General features: G+C 46.5%; 1 protein-coding gene across 1 annotated transcript in view; it reads left to right on the top strand.

Annotated features, from left to right (window-relative positions):
• The window catches only part of LOC309333156 (putative helicase senataxin), a gene marked incomplete at its 3' end in the record, with an annotated part of 138,795 nt that overhangs the window by 88,037 nt on the left and 33,941 nt on the right, over positions 1–16,817 (top strand). Inside the window, exons 3-4 of the mRNA XM_081846559.1 lie at positions 7,592–7,796; positions 11,866–11,975. Coding sequence (XP_081702685.1) covers positions 7,592–7,796; positions 11,866–11,975 — 315 coding nt within the window. The remainder of the gene's footprint in view (positions 1–7,591; positions 7,797–11,865; positions 11,976–16,817) is intronic.

Below are 16,817 nucleotides of genomic sequence, written 5' to 3'. Positions count from 1 at the left end.
ACTGCTGCATGATCGCGTTGACCCTCTCCGCTTGACCGTTGGTCTGTGGATGCCTCGCCGACGTCAGGTTGATCTTGACGTGCAAGATGCCCAGAAGCTTCCGCCAGAAAGTGGAAACAAATTGGCGCCCCCTGTCGGACAAGACGGACTGCGGTAGTCCATGCACTCTGAAGACGTGATCGATGAAGAGCTTTGCGGTCTGTTCTGCCGTCGCCACCTTGGCACAAGGAATGAAGTGCGCCATCTTGGTGAACAAGTCCACAACCACTAACACCGCCGTCTTACCTCTGGAGCTGGGCAGGTCTGTAACAAAGTCCAACGCTACCCTCTCCCACGGTTGCTGCGGTGTCTCCAGCGGTTCTAACAATCCCGCCTGCTTCTGATGCACTGGTTTGGACCTCTGGCAGATATCGCACCTGGCTACGTAGTCCGCCACCTCTCCTCTCATCTGGGGCCACCAAAAGTCCCTTGCCACCAACTCCATCGTCTTCTCTTTGCCGAAATGGCCCGCACTCGGGGCATCGTGCAATTGTTGCAAAACCGTGGCGCGAAGCTCGTCGGTGGGCACGTAAAGGGCGCCCTTGCGAGTCAAAAGTCCATCCTGCAACTGAAACTCATTGTTGTCAGGCGACCCTCTGCGGAGCTCCTCCATCTTGGATTGTGCAAACTGATCCTCTTGCAGCGCGCGTCGCACCGCGTCCAGGTCGACTGCGATGGTAGCGCACGTCCACGCCTGCGGTGCGAAAATGTACTTTGCTGCGATTGGAGCTACTTCCTCCAGGTATTGAGGCTTTCGGGACAGCGCGTCTGCTATAACATTGGAGTCTCCAGGGATGTATTCTATTTTGAAATCGAAATCCGCAAAGAATTCCGCCCAGCGCATGTGTCGTTGGGTTTGCAATTTAGCCGTCCGCCAATACTCCAAGTTCTTGTGATCCGTGCGGACCTGCACCGTGTGCTTGGCTCCTATCAAGAAGTGTCGCCACGCTTTGAAAGCTGCATGAATGGCCAACAACTCCCTGTCCCATATGGTGTAGTTGCGCTCCGTCTTGCTGAGCTTCCGGGAGTAGAATGCACCCGGTCTCCAGTTGCCTTGCGAATCCTCTTGCAAGAGGACGGCCCCAACTGCTCTGTCTGATGCATCTGTCTCTACCCGCATGGGCCTGCCAGGATTCACGTGCAGCAGCTGCTCCTCGGAGGCGAAAAGGCTTTTAAGCTTCCGAAAGGATCGCTCTGCTTGTTCGGTCCAGACGAACTTCTTCTTCTTGGAACTGAGGGTGTCAGTGATTGCCGCCGTCGCGTTTGCAAAACCTTTAATAAACTTGCGATAAAAATTGGCAAAGCCGATGAACCTCTGGACCTCCTTCCGATTTCGAGGGCTCTTCCAGTCCAACAGCGCTTGGACTTTAGTCTTGTCCATGGCCAGTCCCTCGTCGGACAGCTTGTAGCCAAGGAAATCTACCTCTCTCACATCAAACTGGCACTTCTCCAACTTGGCGTACAGCCTGTGTTCCTTCAGCCTCTGCAGAACTTCCTTCACGTCCTTATCGTGATCCTCTGGCGATTCCGAGAAAATCAGGATATCGTCGAGAAAACAGACACACTTCTTGTAGAGGAGACCTGCCAGGACGTGATGCATGAATGCTTGGAAAACATGGCTGCCATTTTGTAGACCGAAGGGCATAACTCTGTATTCGTACGTGCCCAAAGGAGTGAACATGGCCGTCTTCCACTCGTCGCCCTTCCTGATGCGGATGAGGTTGTAAGCTCCACGTAAATCCAGCTTGGTAAAAATCTTCCCCCTCCTGACTGTAGCCAAAAGGTCGTCAATTTTGGGCATGGGGAAGGCCTTGGGCTTAGTTAGTCTGTTTATGAACCGGTAGTCCACAATGAGCCTCTTCTGGGGCGTGTCTTTCTTTTTCACAAAGAAAACAGGACTGCCTCCCGCTGCTTTAGATTCCTGGATGAATCCGCGCTTGAGGTTGTGTTCTATGAACTCCCGAAGCTCTTGCAGCTCGTCTTCCGACATGGAGTACAGCTTGGCAGTTGGCAACTGCGCGCCTGGCACTAAGTCAATCGCGCAGTCGTAAGGTCTGTGAGGCGGCAATTTGTCAGCTTCCTTTTCGCAGAAAACCTCCAAGAACTCCGCGTACTTGTGAGGAACCGCTTGCACCATACTCAGATGCAGCTGCTGTTCGGCTTCTCCTCCTTGATCGGTTTGGATGCAATTCTGGGCGCAATACGATGAACAAAAGGTGATCTGCCTCTGGTACCAAGCAACCGCGGGACTGTGCCTGTCCAGCCAACTCATGCCCAACACGATGGGCGTGTCCGATAAGTGGGTGACATTGAAACTAATAAGCTCTCGATGGTCTCCAATTTGCATCATCATGGGAGGGGTTTGCTGCACCACTTGCCCCCCCAGCAACTTCCTGCCGTCTACCGTGACCACGTTCAGAGGCGTCGTTGCAGGCAGGAGCGCTATGTTATGCTGCTTGACGAACTGTAATCCCACGAAATCGGCGTTGCTTCCCGAATCGATGGTTGTTGGAACCTCGAGAAGTCGCCCATCAGGCAGCTGGAGTGTTGCTGTGAGTAAAACTGCTGGTTTGGGAGGTAAAGGGTCCATGCGCTGCAAGGATGCTGGGGACTTCTCTACAGATCCGCCTGGCTGAGCCCCAGTAGCTCTGCTTCCAGCCAGGCACTGCAGTTTCCCTGAAGCTGCTCCTCTGATTGCACCTCTGCTGTCACAGTTGCTAGTGCTGCAGTGTGCTTCTGGAGCCTCTGGGGGCACTCTTTCGCCATATGGTGTGCACTGTCGCAGATGTAACACTTCCTGGTCCCTCTAGGAGGCTTCGCTTTGGCTGCAGCAGGGATGGGGCTCTGGGATGGCTTTTGAGCCCTAGCACCACCAATCTCCATTGGCTCCTCGCCTTCCTTCCCCATTGGCGAGGGGTGCGCACGGCTGAAATCCCTGTGCACAAAAGGGAGAGCTTTTGCTTGCGCGCGCGCTTGGGGCCCCCCCTCCTCGTGCCACGGACGTCCCTCATGTCGAATTCCTATAGCCAAAGCCCGTTGCACCACGTCTTCCAGGGTCTGGGGTCTGTCCCCCCTTGCGATCTCATCCTTGACGGAGGGGCTCAATCCCTCCCAAAAAAGATCCCTGACCGGTAGACTGTCCTTCGGCCAATCTAAGGCGGTGAGCAATGCAAAAAATTTAGAATGATATTGGCGTACAGTGGCTCTCCCCTGCCTCAGCCCGTGCATCTGCCGGCGCGCAATGTCCTTATCCACAGAGGATTGAAAACAAGCATCCATTGCCTTGATAAACGCATCTGCATTGCGACGGGCTGGTCCATCTTCGCGCCACAGATTGCGTAGCCAAGCCCTGGCCTCCCCATGCAGGTGCGAAACAATAAATCCCACTCTCTCCTCCTCATCTCTAAAATCATGACGGAGTAAATGCAGTGCATACACGACATCTGCCCTGAAGTTGGGATAGTCTTGCAAGTTGCCATTAAAATGCGAAACTAGGGCACCCCCCCTCCTTCCAAGCGCAATGCCCTCCGCTCTGGAGCCCGGGGTCCCCGCCTTGTCCGCATTTTCCCACCTTGCTTGCAAATCCTGGCACGCTTTCTCCAAGTCAGCATTCTTCTTCTGCGAAGCAATGACTGCCGTTGTGAGAGTGGTAATCTGATCCCGGAGTGCAGCCAGCTGTTCCTCAGCACTCATGGCTGCCCCGTTCGTGAGCTTCGCAAAAAAAAAAATTTTTGCTTTCAGAGGGAGGGGGACTTTCTGTCACAGCCACCCAGGTGGGTCCCAGCTCACGAGAGACCTTACTCCGTTATAGTTTACTTACAGGAAAAGTTTATTGAAGATAATTGCTTCTTTCACAGTTCAGCATTGTGGCTGTACGTCTGTCACGTTAGACCGCCGAAGTCCCCCTCTGACTCCTCCCCTCCTCCACACCAACTTAATAGCCTGGCTCTAGACCACCTCTTCCTCTCCTTTCTTTTCCGCAGGGTCTTTCTGCCCCCCTGGGTTCTCTCTTTCCGGGATTCGCCTGAGGCTGAATCCTCTGCCGCCTCCTGCCCCCTCCTTCTGGCTTTGGGGCCGGGCTCCTCCTCTGAGCTTTCCCCACTTCCGCGCGCCTCTATGTTTGAACTTGGCGCGCGTACGTTGCTTTTGACCTTTCCTTCGTCCTCTATACTGCCCCCTGTTCCACTCTCTACCCTTTCCGGCTGAACACCTTGCTCCAACCCCCTCTCTCTGTTTTCTCCTGTTCCTCCTCCCTCCGAGAGGCTGACAACTCCACCCCCTTTACTCCGTTCCGGCTGAGACCCCTCTGACAGCGTCTGTGCTTCACTGGGCTTTCTCCCCTCCTTCCCTGACTTTTCACAGCTTCTCTCTTCTCCTGCTTTTCGCCTGATCATGCTAGCTCCCTTTTGGGAATCCTCTGACTCACTGCTTAGGCTCATAGATTCCCTTCGAATTCCGTCATCTTCTTCCTCGTCTCTCTCTCCCTCCTCCCACTCGCTTTCCGTCTCCTCTGCCATCTCCTCACTTCTCCCAGAAACCCTGACAGGAAGAATCAGAGATCTATTCAAGAAAATTGGAGATATGAAAGGAACATTTCGTACAAAGATTACCATAATAAAAGACAAAAGTGGAAAGGACCTAACAGAAGCAGAAGACATCAAGAAGAGGTGGCAAGAATACACAGAGGAATTATACCAGAAAGATATGGATGTCTTGTACACCCCAGGTAGTGTGGTTGCTGACCTTGAGCCAGACAGCCTATGGCAAGTTCTTAAAGAACTGGGAGTGCCTCATCTTTCTCCTGAGAAATCTCTATGTGGGACAAGAAGCTACAGTTAGAACTGGATATGGAACAACTGATTGGTTCAAAATTGGGAAAGGAGTACGACAAGGCTGTACATGGTCTCCCTGCTTATTTAACTTATATGCAGAATTCATCATGCGAAAGGCTGGGCTGGATGAGATTGCCGGAAGAAATATCAACAACCTCAGATATCAGGTTACATACGCTTCAGGTTACTGACTCTGCTAACCCAGAAATAGTGCTTCAGGTTAAGAACTTTGCTTCAGGATGAGAACAGAAATTGTGCTTCGGCAATGCGGCGGCAGCAGGAGGCCCCATTAGCTAAAGTGGTGCTTCAGGTTAAGACCAGTTTCAGGTTAAGAACGGACCTCTGGAACAAATTAAGTACTTAACCCGAGGTACCACTGTACAAGGCTGAGATGCTTCCTTTCTCCCAACAGCTTCACGGGCCCAGAGTGTTCCTGATAAGCATCACCAGTCTCCTCCTCAAAATACCAAAACAGAGAGACAGTCTTTAGACAGTCAGGGATTTGAGGTTAGAGTAGGAAAAGGTTTTTGGTTGCTGCACTTCTGCATTGGTACTTGATTTAACTTTTGGCCCAGTATTTAGTTCTAGTTTTTCTGGTATACTGCTGCATTATTTCCTCTTTCTAGTCCCAGCTTTTGCCTTCTCTTTGAGAGAAGATAGAATTTAATGATTTCAAACACCCATCCCTTCATTATTTTGTTGCTCAGTCTAACTTTTGAGCTGCCATCCTGTGTTGGGGATTGGCTTAGGAACAGTTGTATTTCATTTTTTTTCCAGTCTCTCTTTTCTCATTACAGAAGTCAGGTTAATTTTGTTTTTTGATTTCATTTTGTTTCCTTTGTTCTCTGGTGATGCTCAGACAAAACTATTTTCACTTTTAAAGCTATTTTTTTACTTTAATGTATTAACTGGATTAATTTTCCCTGGGCTTCATTTGCTGGATTGATTTAAACTTCTGCTTTGAATAGTTAGCTGTTTTTCTTTTTCTCCCTTTGGAAACCTAATATACTTTTAGGGGGGGAGGGTGGAGGAGGAAGGCCAGGAGCAGAATTGTCTCAGCAATAACTAATTTTGCCTGCTCTAATCAATGCATGCCACCATATGCTTTAATACAGTTTTATTTCACATTTAATTCACAGGCTAATTATTGTACTCTTCTTTTCTGTGAAGATGCTGTTCCTTAATTTTTCTTACCCCTAAATTTCACTGGGCTGTAGCCAATGTTAGTCCCACTCAGAGTAAACCCATTGAACTTTATGAACATGGCTGATGTACATTAATTTAAATGTGTCTACTCTGAGTAGAGTGAAGTCAAGTGGGCCTTAGAAAGCAATGCAAATAACAAGGCCAGTGGAAGTGATGGTATTCCAGCTGAACTATTTAAAATTTTAAATGATGATGCTGTTAAGGTGCTACACTCAATATGCCAGCAAGTTTGGAAAACTCATCAGTGGCTAGAGGATTGGAGAAGATCAGTCTACATCTGAATCCCAAAGAAGGGCAGTGCCAAAGAATGCTCCAACTACCGCACAATTGCACTCATTTCACATGCTAGCAAGGTTATGCTTAAAATTCTACAAGGAAGGCTCAAGCAGTATGTGGACCAAGAACTCCCAGAAGTGCAAGCTGGATTTCGAAGGGGCAGAGGAACCAGAGACCAAATTGCAAACATGCGCTGGATTATGGAGAAAGCTAGAGAGTTCCAGAAAGACATCTACTTCTGCTTCTTTTGACTATGCAAAAGCCTTTGACTGTGTTGACCACAGCAAACTATGGCAAGTTCTTAAAGAAATGGGAGTGGCTGATCACCTCATCTGTCTCCTGAGAAATCTCTATGTGGGACAAGAAGCTACAGTTAGAACTGGATATGGAACAACTGATTGGTTCAAAATTGGGAAAGGAGTATGACAAGGCTCCCTGCTTATTTAACTTATATGCAGAATTCATCATGCGAAAGGCTGGACTGGATGAATCCCTAGCCGGAATTAAGATTGCCGGAAGAAATATCAACAACCTCAGATATGCAGATGACACAACCTTGATGGCAGAAAGTGAGGAGGAATTAAAGAACCTTTTATTGAGGGTAAAAGAGGAGAGCGCAAAATATGGTCTGAAACTCAACATCAAAAAAAAATGAAGATCATGGCCACTGGTCCCATCACCTCCTGGCAAATAGAAGGGGAAGAAATGGAGGCAGTGAGAGATTTTACTTTCTTGGGCTCCATCACTGCAGATGGTGACAGCAGCCACGAAATTAAAAGACGCCTGGATACAACCTAATTATGCATAATGTACTTTTGCTTTCTTTTATCCTATATAATTCCTTGTGAGTTATACTTCTATAGCCAAGAAGCTGGAATGCAGTCATTTTTTATCTGTTGTGGTGTCTTTTTATATACATAAAATAAACAATTCTGATTTATTCCTTCTTAAAACTGACGTGTTCTCTCCAGTTGTTGCCACTTGACCATTTAAGGCTTTTAAACAGAGATCTTCCTCAGTCTGCATCTCTATTGGAATAGCTTTTAGATCTTTTGATTATTTTATCACTTGTGTGTCTGGTGCCCTGGGTTCCTTTTGGGAGGAAGCGGGGGATGTAAATTTAATAAATAATAATCTACAGATTCTGTTGTTTTCAGCTGGTGTCTTCTTAGGACAGCAGAGTCAGTTGCTCTCTCTGTTCTAGAATTTTATATGGTTCCCCCCCCCCCCAATTGCAGATCCTGTGCAAGCTTGAAATCACTCGCCTTATTACCCACTTTGAGAAATCAATGCAGGAGGAAGATGACAGTGACCTCTTCATTGTAGACAAAGATGGGGAAACGCAACTGTGCCATTATACGGATTCCAACTTTGAGGAGAACCTCAGAGTGCCATTGTTGGAAATGCTGAAGTACCCCTACCTGTTACTTCATGAACGTCTCAGTGAGTATCTGGTAGCACCTGAACATGATCCAGTTCTCCCCCTGCATTAGTAGTTCAATAAAAGCAGCTATGGAAAGTCTTCTCAGAATACAGCTGGGGGTGATATGTTGACTGGGATTTGTTTTTTTTGTTTTACTATCCCCCCCCCCAAAAAAAAACTATTACAAAAGGAGTATTATTTTTATTTATAGAATATATATTCTGCTGCTCATCGAGGGTTGTCACCTTTGGTTGGGCAAAATATGGGACTGGGGGGGGGGCTAAAATTACTTTACCTGATGCAGAATGAAATGACTTCAAAGCAATCAATCAATGTTATTACGGCAAACAGCCAGCATACTAAACCAGAATTTCTGCATAATTCTCTACATAAGCAATAAAAATGATAAATATGGGGTTTAACAATCAATATACTAATTGAATGTACTTAAAATGTGTGTTTAGAGGAATAAAATACCATAAAAGTTTAAAAGAATAGGAGTTTTAACTAAGAACTGTAGCGGTTTATAACATTTTATGCAGCTGTGTAATCTTTTGCTTTCTTTGACTTATGGCTATTGCATAAAATCTAGCTACATTTCCAATGCTGGTCATATAGGGAAGACCCAATGAAATTTATAGATCTAAGTTAGCAATACACATTAATTTCAATGACTCATATCCTCCACACATTCTGAATTTCTGCCTGTCAGATGAATGGTAAATGTAGAACCCCAGCCAAAGAAAGAAAGAGAGCAACAAATTCTGTTTCTCTTCCTAACAGAGCTTTGCCTCCAACGTCCCTTTCTATATAGCTGCTAATGCCAATTCATTCACACATACACACACACACACACACACACACACACACACATGCCTCATAGTCAGACAAGTTCATCCAACCACTAGGGTTACATCTTTTCTTGTCACATATTTGTTAAAAAGCTTTCATGTGTTATCTATAGGCATTCATAGAATCACAGAAATGTAGAGTTGGAAGGGACCCTGAGCGTCATTTAGTGCTATACCACTGTTCTTCCTCAGCTAGCAAAATTCGTTCCGGAGGTCTGTTCTTAACCTGAAACTGTTCTTAACCTGAAGCACTACTTTAGCTACTTTACTGCCGCTGCGCCGCCGGCATGCGATTTCTGTTCTTATCCTGAAGTAAAGTTCTTAACCCGAGGTACTAATAATATAATAATAATAACTTATTATTTATACCCCGCCCATCTGGATGAGTTTCCCCAGCCACTCTGGACGGCTTCCAATCAAGTGTTAAAAACAATACAGCATTAAATATTAAAAACTTCCCTAAACAGGGCTGCCTTCAGATGTCTTTTAAAGAGAAGATAGCTGCTTATTTCCTTCATATCTGAAGGGAGGGCGTTCCACAGGGCGGGCGCCAATACCGAAAATGCCCTCTATTTGGTTCCCTGTAACCTCACTTCTCGCAACGAGGGAACCGCCAGAAGGCCCTCGGCGCTGGATCTCAGTGTCCGGGCTGAACGATGGGGGTGGAGACGCTCCTTCAGGTATACTGGACCGAGGCCGTTTAGGGCTTTAAAGGTCAGCAACAACTCTTTGAATTGTGCTCGGAAACGTACTGGGAGCCAATGCAGATCTCTCAGGACCGGTGTTATGTGGTCCTGGCGGCCACTCCCAGTCACCAGTCTAGCTGCCGCATTCTGGATTAATTGCAGTTTCCGGGTCAGCTTCAAAGGTAGCCCCACGTAGAGCGCATTGCAGTAGTCCAAGTGGGAAATAACTAGAGCATGCACCACTCTGGCGAGACAGTCCACGGGCAGGTAGGGTCTCAGCCTGCGTACCAGGTGGAGCTGGTAGACAGCCGCCCTGGACACAGAATTAACCTGCACCTCCATGGACAGCTGTGAGTCCAAAATGACTCCCAGGCTGTGCCCCTGGTCCTTCAGGGGCACAGTTACCCCATTCAGGACCAGGGAGTCCCCCACACCCGCCCGCCCCCCCCAAACAGTACTTCTGTCTTGTCAGGATTCAACCTCAATCTGTTAGCCGCCATCCATCCTCCAACCGCCTCCAGGCACTCACACAGGACCTTCACCGCCTTCACTGGTTCTGATTTAAAAGAGAGATAGAGCTCGGTATTAGTAGAGCTGGGTACTATTTCTGGGTTAGCGGAGTCTGTAACCTGAAGCATCTGTAACCTGAAGCTTCTGTAACCCGAGGTACCACTGTATTGGGCAAACCAAGTCCTGCCTTTTTAAACAGACAGGAATAGCTTCCCTAAGCAGGTCACCATTTGGAGTTTCACCATTTGTCTAGAGGAAAGTAACTCAGTTATAGCGATTCTGCCAGTCTCTGCTTCCTCTTCCTCCATTTGTAATCTAAGGGGTCGCAAGGTTGGTCTGCAGTACAGGGGTATAAGAAGTGTTGAAAAAAATAATGACTTTTTAAAAATCCCACAACCAGTTCTAATGTAGCACCCTGCTTGTGGTTAACGCTTAGCTGGAATGAAATATTCAACGCAGCAATAGAGAAATTAAAATAGTAATTTATTTGTCAGACAAATAAATAAGAGGCACAGTGGTACATGGTTACCAAGCTCTGGCCTGGCCTCCTGCCATCCTGGCCAGCACTTATATTTCCTTAATCCAGCCCCCTTTGCTCCTCCTGTGGCTGCCTCTGTCCAATCAGCCTGGTTGAAATTCCTATTGGCTGTTTGCTAGAACCAATCACAAAAGATACACCCACTTCCTTCTGTCCTTATATGGGAGACAAAGAGCTATATAAAAATGACAAATAAGTAATAATATATCTTACATGGAATCTTAATTACCAGCTCACCTCTTGCCCTCCTTGCCCTATTGCCTTCTAAAACAAATGGTTAATCTTACATTTTTATCTTCAACAGATGTCAAGGATCTTGAGTTCACATCAACATTGAAAGATTTCCTTCAATTGAAGGTTTTTAAACAAATGCCTGACAACTATATATCAAGAGTGCTCTATGGCGTCTCCTGTCTAGCAGGGGGGCTAGGCTCATTTGCCCCTCTGGTCTCCTATTGCAATATGACTCTATGAAATAAGAATCTAGCATTTCTTAAATCCTTTGCACAATTACATTTAAGCCAATATATTTAAGCTAATATATTTCATACATTTGTCATAGGTAGCCTTTTAAAAGAATAAAGCTTCTCAAAGTGAAAAGGAAGGAACTCAGTAAAAAAAAAAGCTTTTAAAAGAAGCCTCTTCAGTTTGCACCCCTCCTTTCACAGCCAGCTAGATGCTTCTCCATTGCTCTTGGCCTTTCAACCTTAGGAAGAAGATATGGCTCATTTTACTGGGAGGCAAATGGTATTATTTTCCCCATTCCTAATGGTGTTTTGCAATCTGCAAGGTCAGTTGTCTGTAATTCCTTTTTTTATGACTTTGAGAATTGTTTTTCCTGCTATAAATCAGGAGGCCCCCTTGTCTTAGGAGGAAAAACATCTTGCCAAGGTTCTTTCTCTGCCTGGCATGAAACATTTGAAAATCCTTAAGCTTATTTTAAAATGCAAGCCCTGATTAAACATATAGAAGCTTTGATAAAAATGCAGGCTTATGATTAGATGCCTCACTAACAATTGTAGGCGACATGTGCCATCATAAAATATGCATTTAGTTCTGTGTGTGAGAAGGGCGGGGGGAAGCATCTTTCAAAAACAATTAATTGGCAGGATTAATAGAGGACACCAGGATTAACAGAAGACATCAGTGATCACTTGTATTCACACAGACCAGAGCTGCTGCTTTTGGGACAAAACACTAATAATAAAAAGGTAGTGGATCAAAACAAAGAAAGCCCCCTTCCCCAAATGCCTGACCATGTGATTCATTTTGCAAACAAAACAAAACAAAGCTAAGCTAAGCACACTCCTTTCTGCACTTCATGAAAAGGCGAGTCAGGTATCTCCCTTAAGATGCTTTATAGGATAAAACCATCTGCATAGTGACTGTTCCTGTTCTATGATTCTTTGAGGATGACTTTCATCTTATGCAGGGATCATTTGCCTTCATATTATGGTGGTTCCAACAGCCCTAACATTTGGCGTTCTCTTTTTAAAATTGTTAGGTGAGCTGTGTGTGGAGGCTCTTTGTAAAATGGAGGAAATCAACTGCTCCTACCAGGTGGCCGGGAAACACCCTGGGATCTATCTGCTCATGGTACATCCTAATGAAGTGGTGAGCTGCTTTAATTTCCTTTTTCCGGTTATTCTTTTCTTCCTTTTCAGTTTTGCTACGTAGGATTAAGCTGTCCTAAACAGATGACAGATGAAATAGATCCTCCTTGACACAGTGCACAGTTAAACTATGGAACTTGCTCCCACACAGTGGCATGTGGTCAATGGACATGGGGGACTAGGCTAGTCCTCTAAATCAGAGGTTTTCAACATGTGTGCCTTCATAGTCTGAAGCAATAATGCTTCTGATTGCCAGTTGCTGGAAACCGCAGGAATGTGGATGCTCTTGTGCTTGGGTCCTGCTTGTGGGTTTTCCACTGGGGCATCTGGCTGGACACTCTGAGAAGAGGTTATAACAACAACAACAATTTATTATTATTATTATTATTATTATTATTATTATTATTATTATTATTATTTATACCCCGCCCATCTGGCTGGGTTTCCCCAGCCACTCGGGGCGGGTCCCAACAGAATATTGAAAACACGATAAAACATCAAACATTAAAAACTTCCCTAAACAGGGGTGCCTTCAGATGTCTTCTAAAAGTCAGATAGTTGTTTATTTCCTTGACATTTGATGGGAGGGCATTCCACAGGGTGGGCACTGTCGGAAATCAAGCCTTTATCGGGAGAAACTGGCAACTCTCCCAGGCACCCGGCTTGGTCTCCTGTTGACCTCCCTGGTTGCATTGCCCAGCAAGATCCAGGCTAGGTCTCGATAGGCGATTCTTCCCAAACGTGGGAAGAACACCCCCCGTCCCTCCTGCTCCCCCGGCAGGAAAGGAGATAGACAGAAATGTATTTACACGCCTTTATTTCTGTCTTTGCAGCATTACAGAAAACATGACTGCACTCTTCAAACTCCAGCAGTCAAGTGACAAAAACTTTCTGTACTTCCTGTACAAGAGCAAGAGGAAGAGCTCATATTACACTCTGAGCTAATTCCGGTGCATTGCCCTATGAACTGACTGTCCCTCTGTTTCCCACGGACAGTCCCAACATTCCCATCATGTTTTGTTTTCAAGCTAGCAGTTTGCAGCTGCATTGCATCCATATTGTAACAGGCACCACCACTGAGAATGCCCTCTGCCTGATCCCTGTAACCTCACTTCTCGCAAGGAGGGAACCGCCAGAAGGCCCTCGGAGCTGGACCTCAGTGTCCGGGCTGAAAAATGGGGGTGGAGACGCTCCTTCAGGTATACTGGACCAAGGCCGTTTAGGGCTTTAAAGGTCAGCACCAACTCTTCGAATTGTGCTCGGAAACGTACTGGGAGCCAATGTAGGTCTTTCAGGACCAGTGTTATTTGGTCTTGGCGGCCACTCCCAGTCACCAGTCTAGCTGCTGCATTCTGGATTTGTTGTTGTTTCCGGGTCACCATCAAAGGTAGCCCCACATAGAGCATATTGCAGTAGTCCAAGCAGGAGATAACTAGAGCATGCATCACTCTTGCAAGACAGTCCACGGGCAGGTAGGGTCTCAGCCTGCATACCAGATGGAGCTGGTAGGCAGCTGCCCTGGACACAGAAATGACCTGCGCCTCCATGGACAGCTGTGAGTCCAAAATGACTCCCAGGCTGTGCCCCTGGTCCTGCAGGGGCACAGTTGCCCCATTCAGGACCAGGGAGTCCTCCACACCCACCCATCCTCTGTCCCCACAAAACAGTACTTCTGTCTTGTCAGGATTCAGCCTCAATCTGTTAGCCACCACCCATCCTGCAACCGCCTCCAGACACTCACACAGGACCTTCACTGCCTTCATTGGTTCTGATTTGAGAGAGGTAGAGCTAGGTAACATTTGCATACTGATGAACACATAGCCCAAATCCCCTGATGATCTCTCCCAGAGGCGTCATATAGATGTTAAAAAACATGGGGGAGAGGACAGAGCCCTGAGGCACCCCACAAGTGAGAGCCCAGGTTTCTGAACACTCATCCCCCAACACCATTTTCTGGACACGGGCCAGGAGGAAGGAGCAGAACCACTGTATAACAGTGCCCCCAGCTCCCAGCCCCTCTAGACGGCCCAGAAGGATGTCTTGGTTGATGGTATCAAAGTTTGCCCTGCGCCTTTGGGGGAAGCAGTCAGCGCCTGCCCGCCCACCCTGAACCCATCCCAGGGTGGTAGATTACTGCCAGTTTTTTATATTGGATCGTAGATCACAGCCTACTTGAAGATAGACATGCCTGCCCTAGGATAACCAAACTAGGTGTCTCCAGGAGAACATCTGCTATGACTTGAAGCAGCTTGGGCAGGGAATCCTTGGTGCAGTGGGGAAGTCGGTACACCAAAAGAAATCCTGTACTGCCCCTATTGCCCAACTTCCAGAACATGCGCTCAGTAAACTGGGTCTTCCCAATCGGACGCCCGGTGTACGCTAATGACTTCCTAAAAATCACTGCAACCCCCCCTCCCCACCCATATGACCTGGGTTGCTGTGGGTAAGAGAAACCTGGTGGACAAGCAGCGGCAAGGACAGACCCATCTGCTTCATCCAACCAAGTCAGGTTACACATGCCAGGTCAAGTCCTCCATACTGGAGTAGATAGATGGGCCTGTTAGAACACGCTTCCTGCAAAAGGATGGTTGCTTCAAGATTGCATTACTACAATGCACTCTGTGTGTGACATTCCTTGCGCTTGATCCAGAAGCTGCAGTTAGTGCAGAATGGTGCAGAATGGTTGCTGACAGGAATGAGACCGTGTCAGCATATAACACCTATGCTCACATACCTGCATTGGTTGCCCATTTGGTATATAAAACACTGAACAGCTTGCAACCAGTTTACTTGAGAGATGGCCTTACCCCATATATGCCCATTTGACTGCTTCAGTCTGCAGAACTGACACCAATACAGGTGTTACATAATACTTGTTCTGCCGTTGAAGGAAATCAATCTTTTAGCATGGCAGCACCTACACTTTGGGGCTCCCTGCCTACTAACATTACTGTACTCTTTTCAGCACCTGCTAAAAGCCAAGAAGAACACCATTCCAAAAATGAGTTTGATGATTCCCTTGCCTTTGATGAAAATAGACACTTAAACTCTTTTTTAGCCCTCCCTTACCAGTCACAGGAAGAAATCATTAGCAGAATGACTTCCTTACAATACACCCTTATTCACTTTCGGCCTCCAGAGAAAGCTAATACAATCACGGATCAAATTATGGAAATAATGTCTAACCAACACAGAGGTAAACAAAGGGAAGAGGTGGAGGAACCCCCCCCCCATAAACAAAGATAATCAAATTGATAAGGAACACCCTCCTATCAGAGAGTATAACTATGCTGTCCCTTCAAGTTATTCTATAACCTCTGTTGAATGGCTCCAAAGAAGATTTCTTAATCTGGAAGAATTAGCTCTCCCTGACCTGAAATCAACAACCCAAATTCTAACTACTAAAAAGGAGTTCTCTAACCCTTTGATAGGAGGCGGGTCTGTGTTTGTGGACAAAGTTGGGGAATCAAATCAAATTGTAGAACTGGATTGATATAATGATTCTTGTAATGAACAGTTCAATAGAGTTTTCAGCACCCAGTGCCACACAAACCTGGGGGGGGGGGGGGACACACACATGAAGTTCAAGCCTTGTCTGACTATGAAGTTATAACTCCAATAAGGAATTCAGCAGGCCAGCCGCACAATCAACCTGTCCTCAACAATACATGCAAGGTCTTATCATGGAATGTGGCAGGATGGTCCCCCAAGTTAGAAGATATGAATTTTAAAGAATTCTGCATAAGTTTTGATATTCTCTGCCTACAAGAAACTTAATAAAAGCATTCCTTCCAGTAGCACCTTAGAGACTAACTAAGTTAGTTATTGGTATGAGCTTTTGTGTGCATGCACACTTCTTCAGAACATTATCTGTTGCTGGAATTCAGAAGCTGACAAAGACTTGACCAGCAATGAACTTTTTATTGCTTCAAACACAGAGATATAGAATCATAGAATCATAGAGTTGGAAGAGACCACAAGGGCCATCGAGTCCAACCCCCTGCCAAGCAGGAAACACCATCAGAGCACTCCTGACATATGGTTGTCAAGCCTCTGCTTAAAGACCTCCAAAGAAGGAGATTCCACCACACTCCTTGGCAGCAAATTCCACTGTCGAACAGCTCTTACTGTCAGGAAGTTCTTCCTAATGTTTAGGTGGAATCTTTTTTCTTGTAGTTTGGAACCATTGCTCCGTGTCCGCTTCTCTGGAGCAGCAGAAAACAACCTTTCTCCCTCCTCTATGTGACATCCTTTTATATATTTGAACATGGCTATCATATCACCCCTTAACCTCCTCTTCTCCAGGCTAAACATGCCCAGCTCCCTTAGCCGTTCCTCATAAGGCATCGTTTCCAGGCCTTTGACCATTTTGGTTGCCCTCCTCTGGACACGTTCCAGTTTGTCAGTGTCCTTTTTGAACTGTGGTGCCCAGAACTGGACACAGTACTCCAGGTGAGGTCTGACCAGAGCAGAATACAGTGGCACTATTACTTCCCTTGATCTAGATGCTATACTCCTATTGATGCAGCCCAGAATTGCATTGGCTTTTTTAGCTGCCGCGTCACACTGTTGGCTCATGTCAAGTTTGTGGTCAACCAAGACTCCTAGATCCTTTTCACATGTACTGCTCTCAAGCCAGCTGTCACCCATCTTGTATTTGTGCCTCTCATTTTTTTTGCCCAAGTGCAATACTTTACATTTCTCCCTGTTAAAATTCATCTTGTTTGTTTTGGCCCAGTTCTCTAATCTGTCAAGGTCGTTTTGAAGTGTGATCCTGTCCTCTGGGGTGTTAGCCACCCCTCCCAGTTTGGTGTCATCTGCAAATTTGATCAGGATGCCCTTG

This window comes from Podarcis erhardii, assembly GCF_964252035.2.
Source record: "Podarcis erhardii genome assembly, chromosome: W".
In the NCBI taxonomy this organism is placed as follows: domain Eukaryota; kingdom Metazoa; phylum Chordata; class Lepidosauria; order Squamata; family Lacertidae; genus Podarcis; species Podarcis erhardii.
Note: the sequence above shows the minus strand (reverse complement) of the source record. Positions and strands in the feature narration are given on the sequence as shown.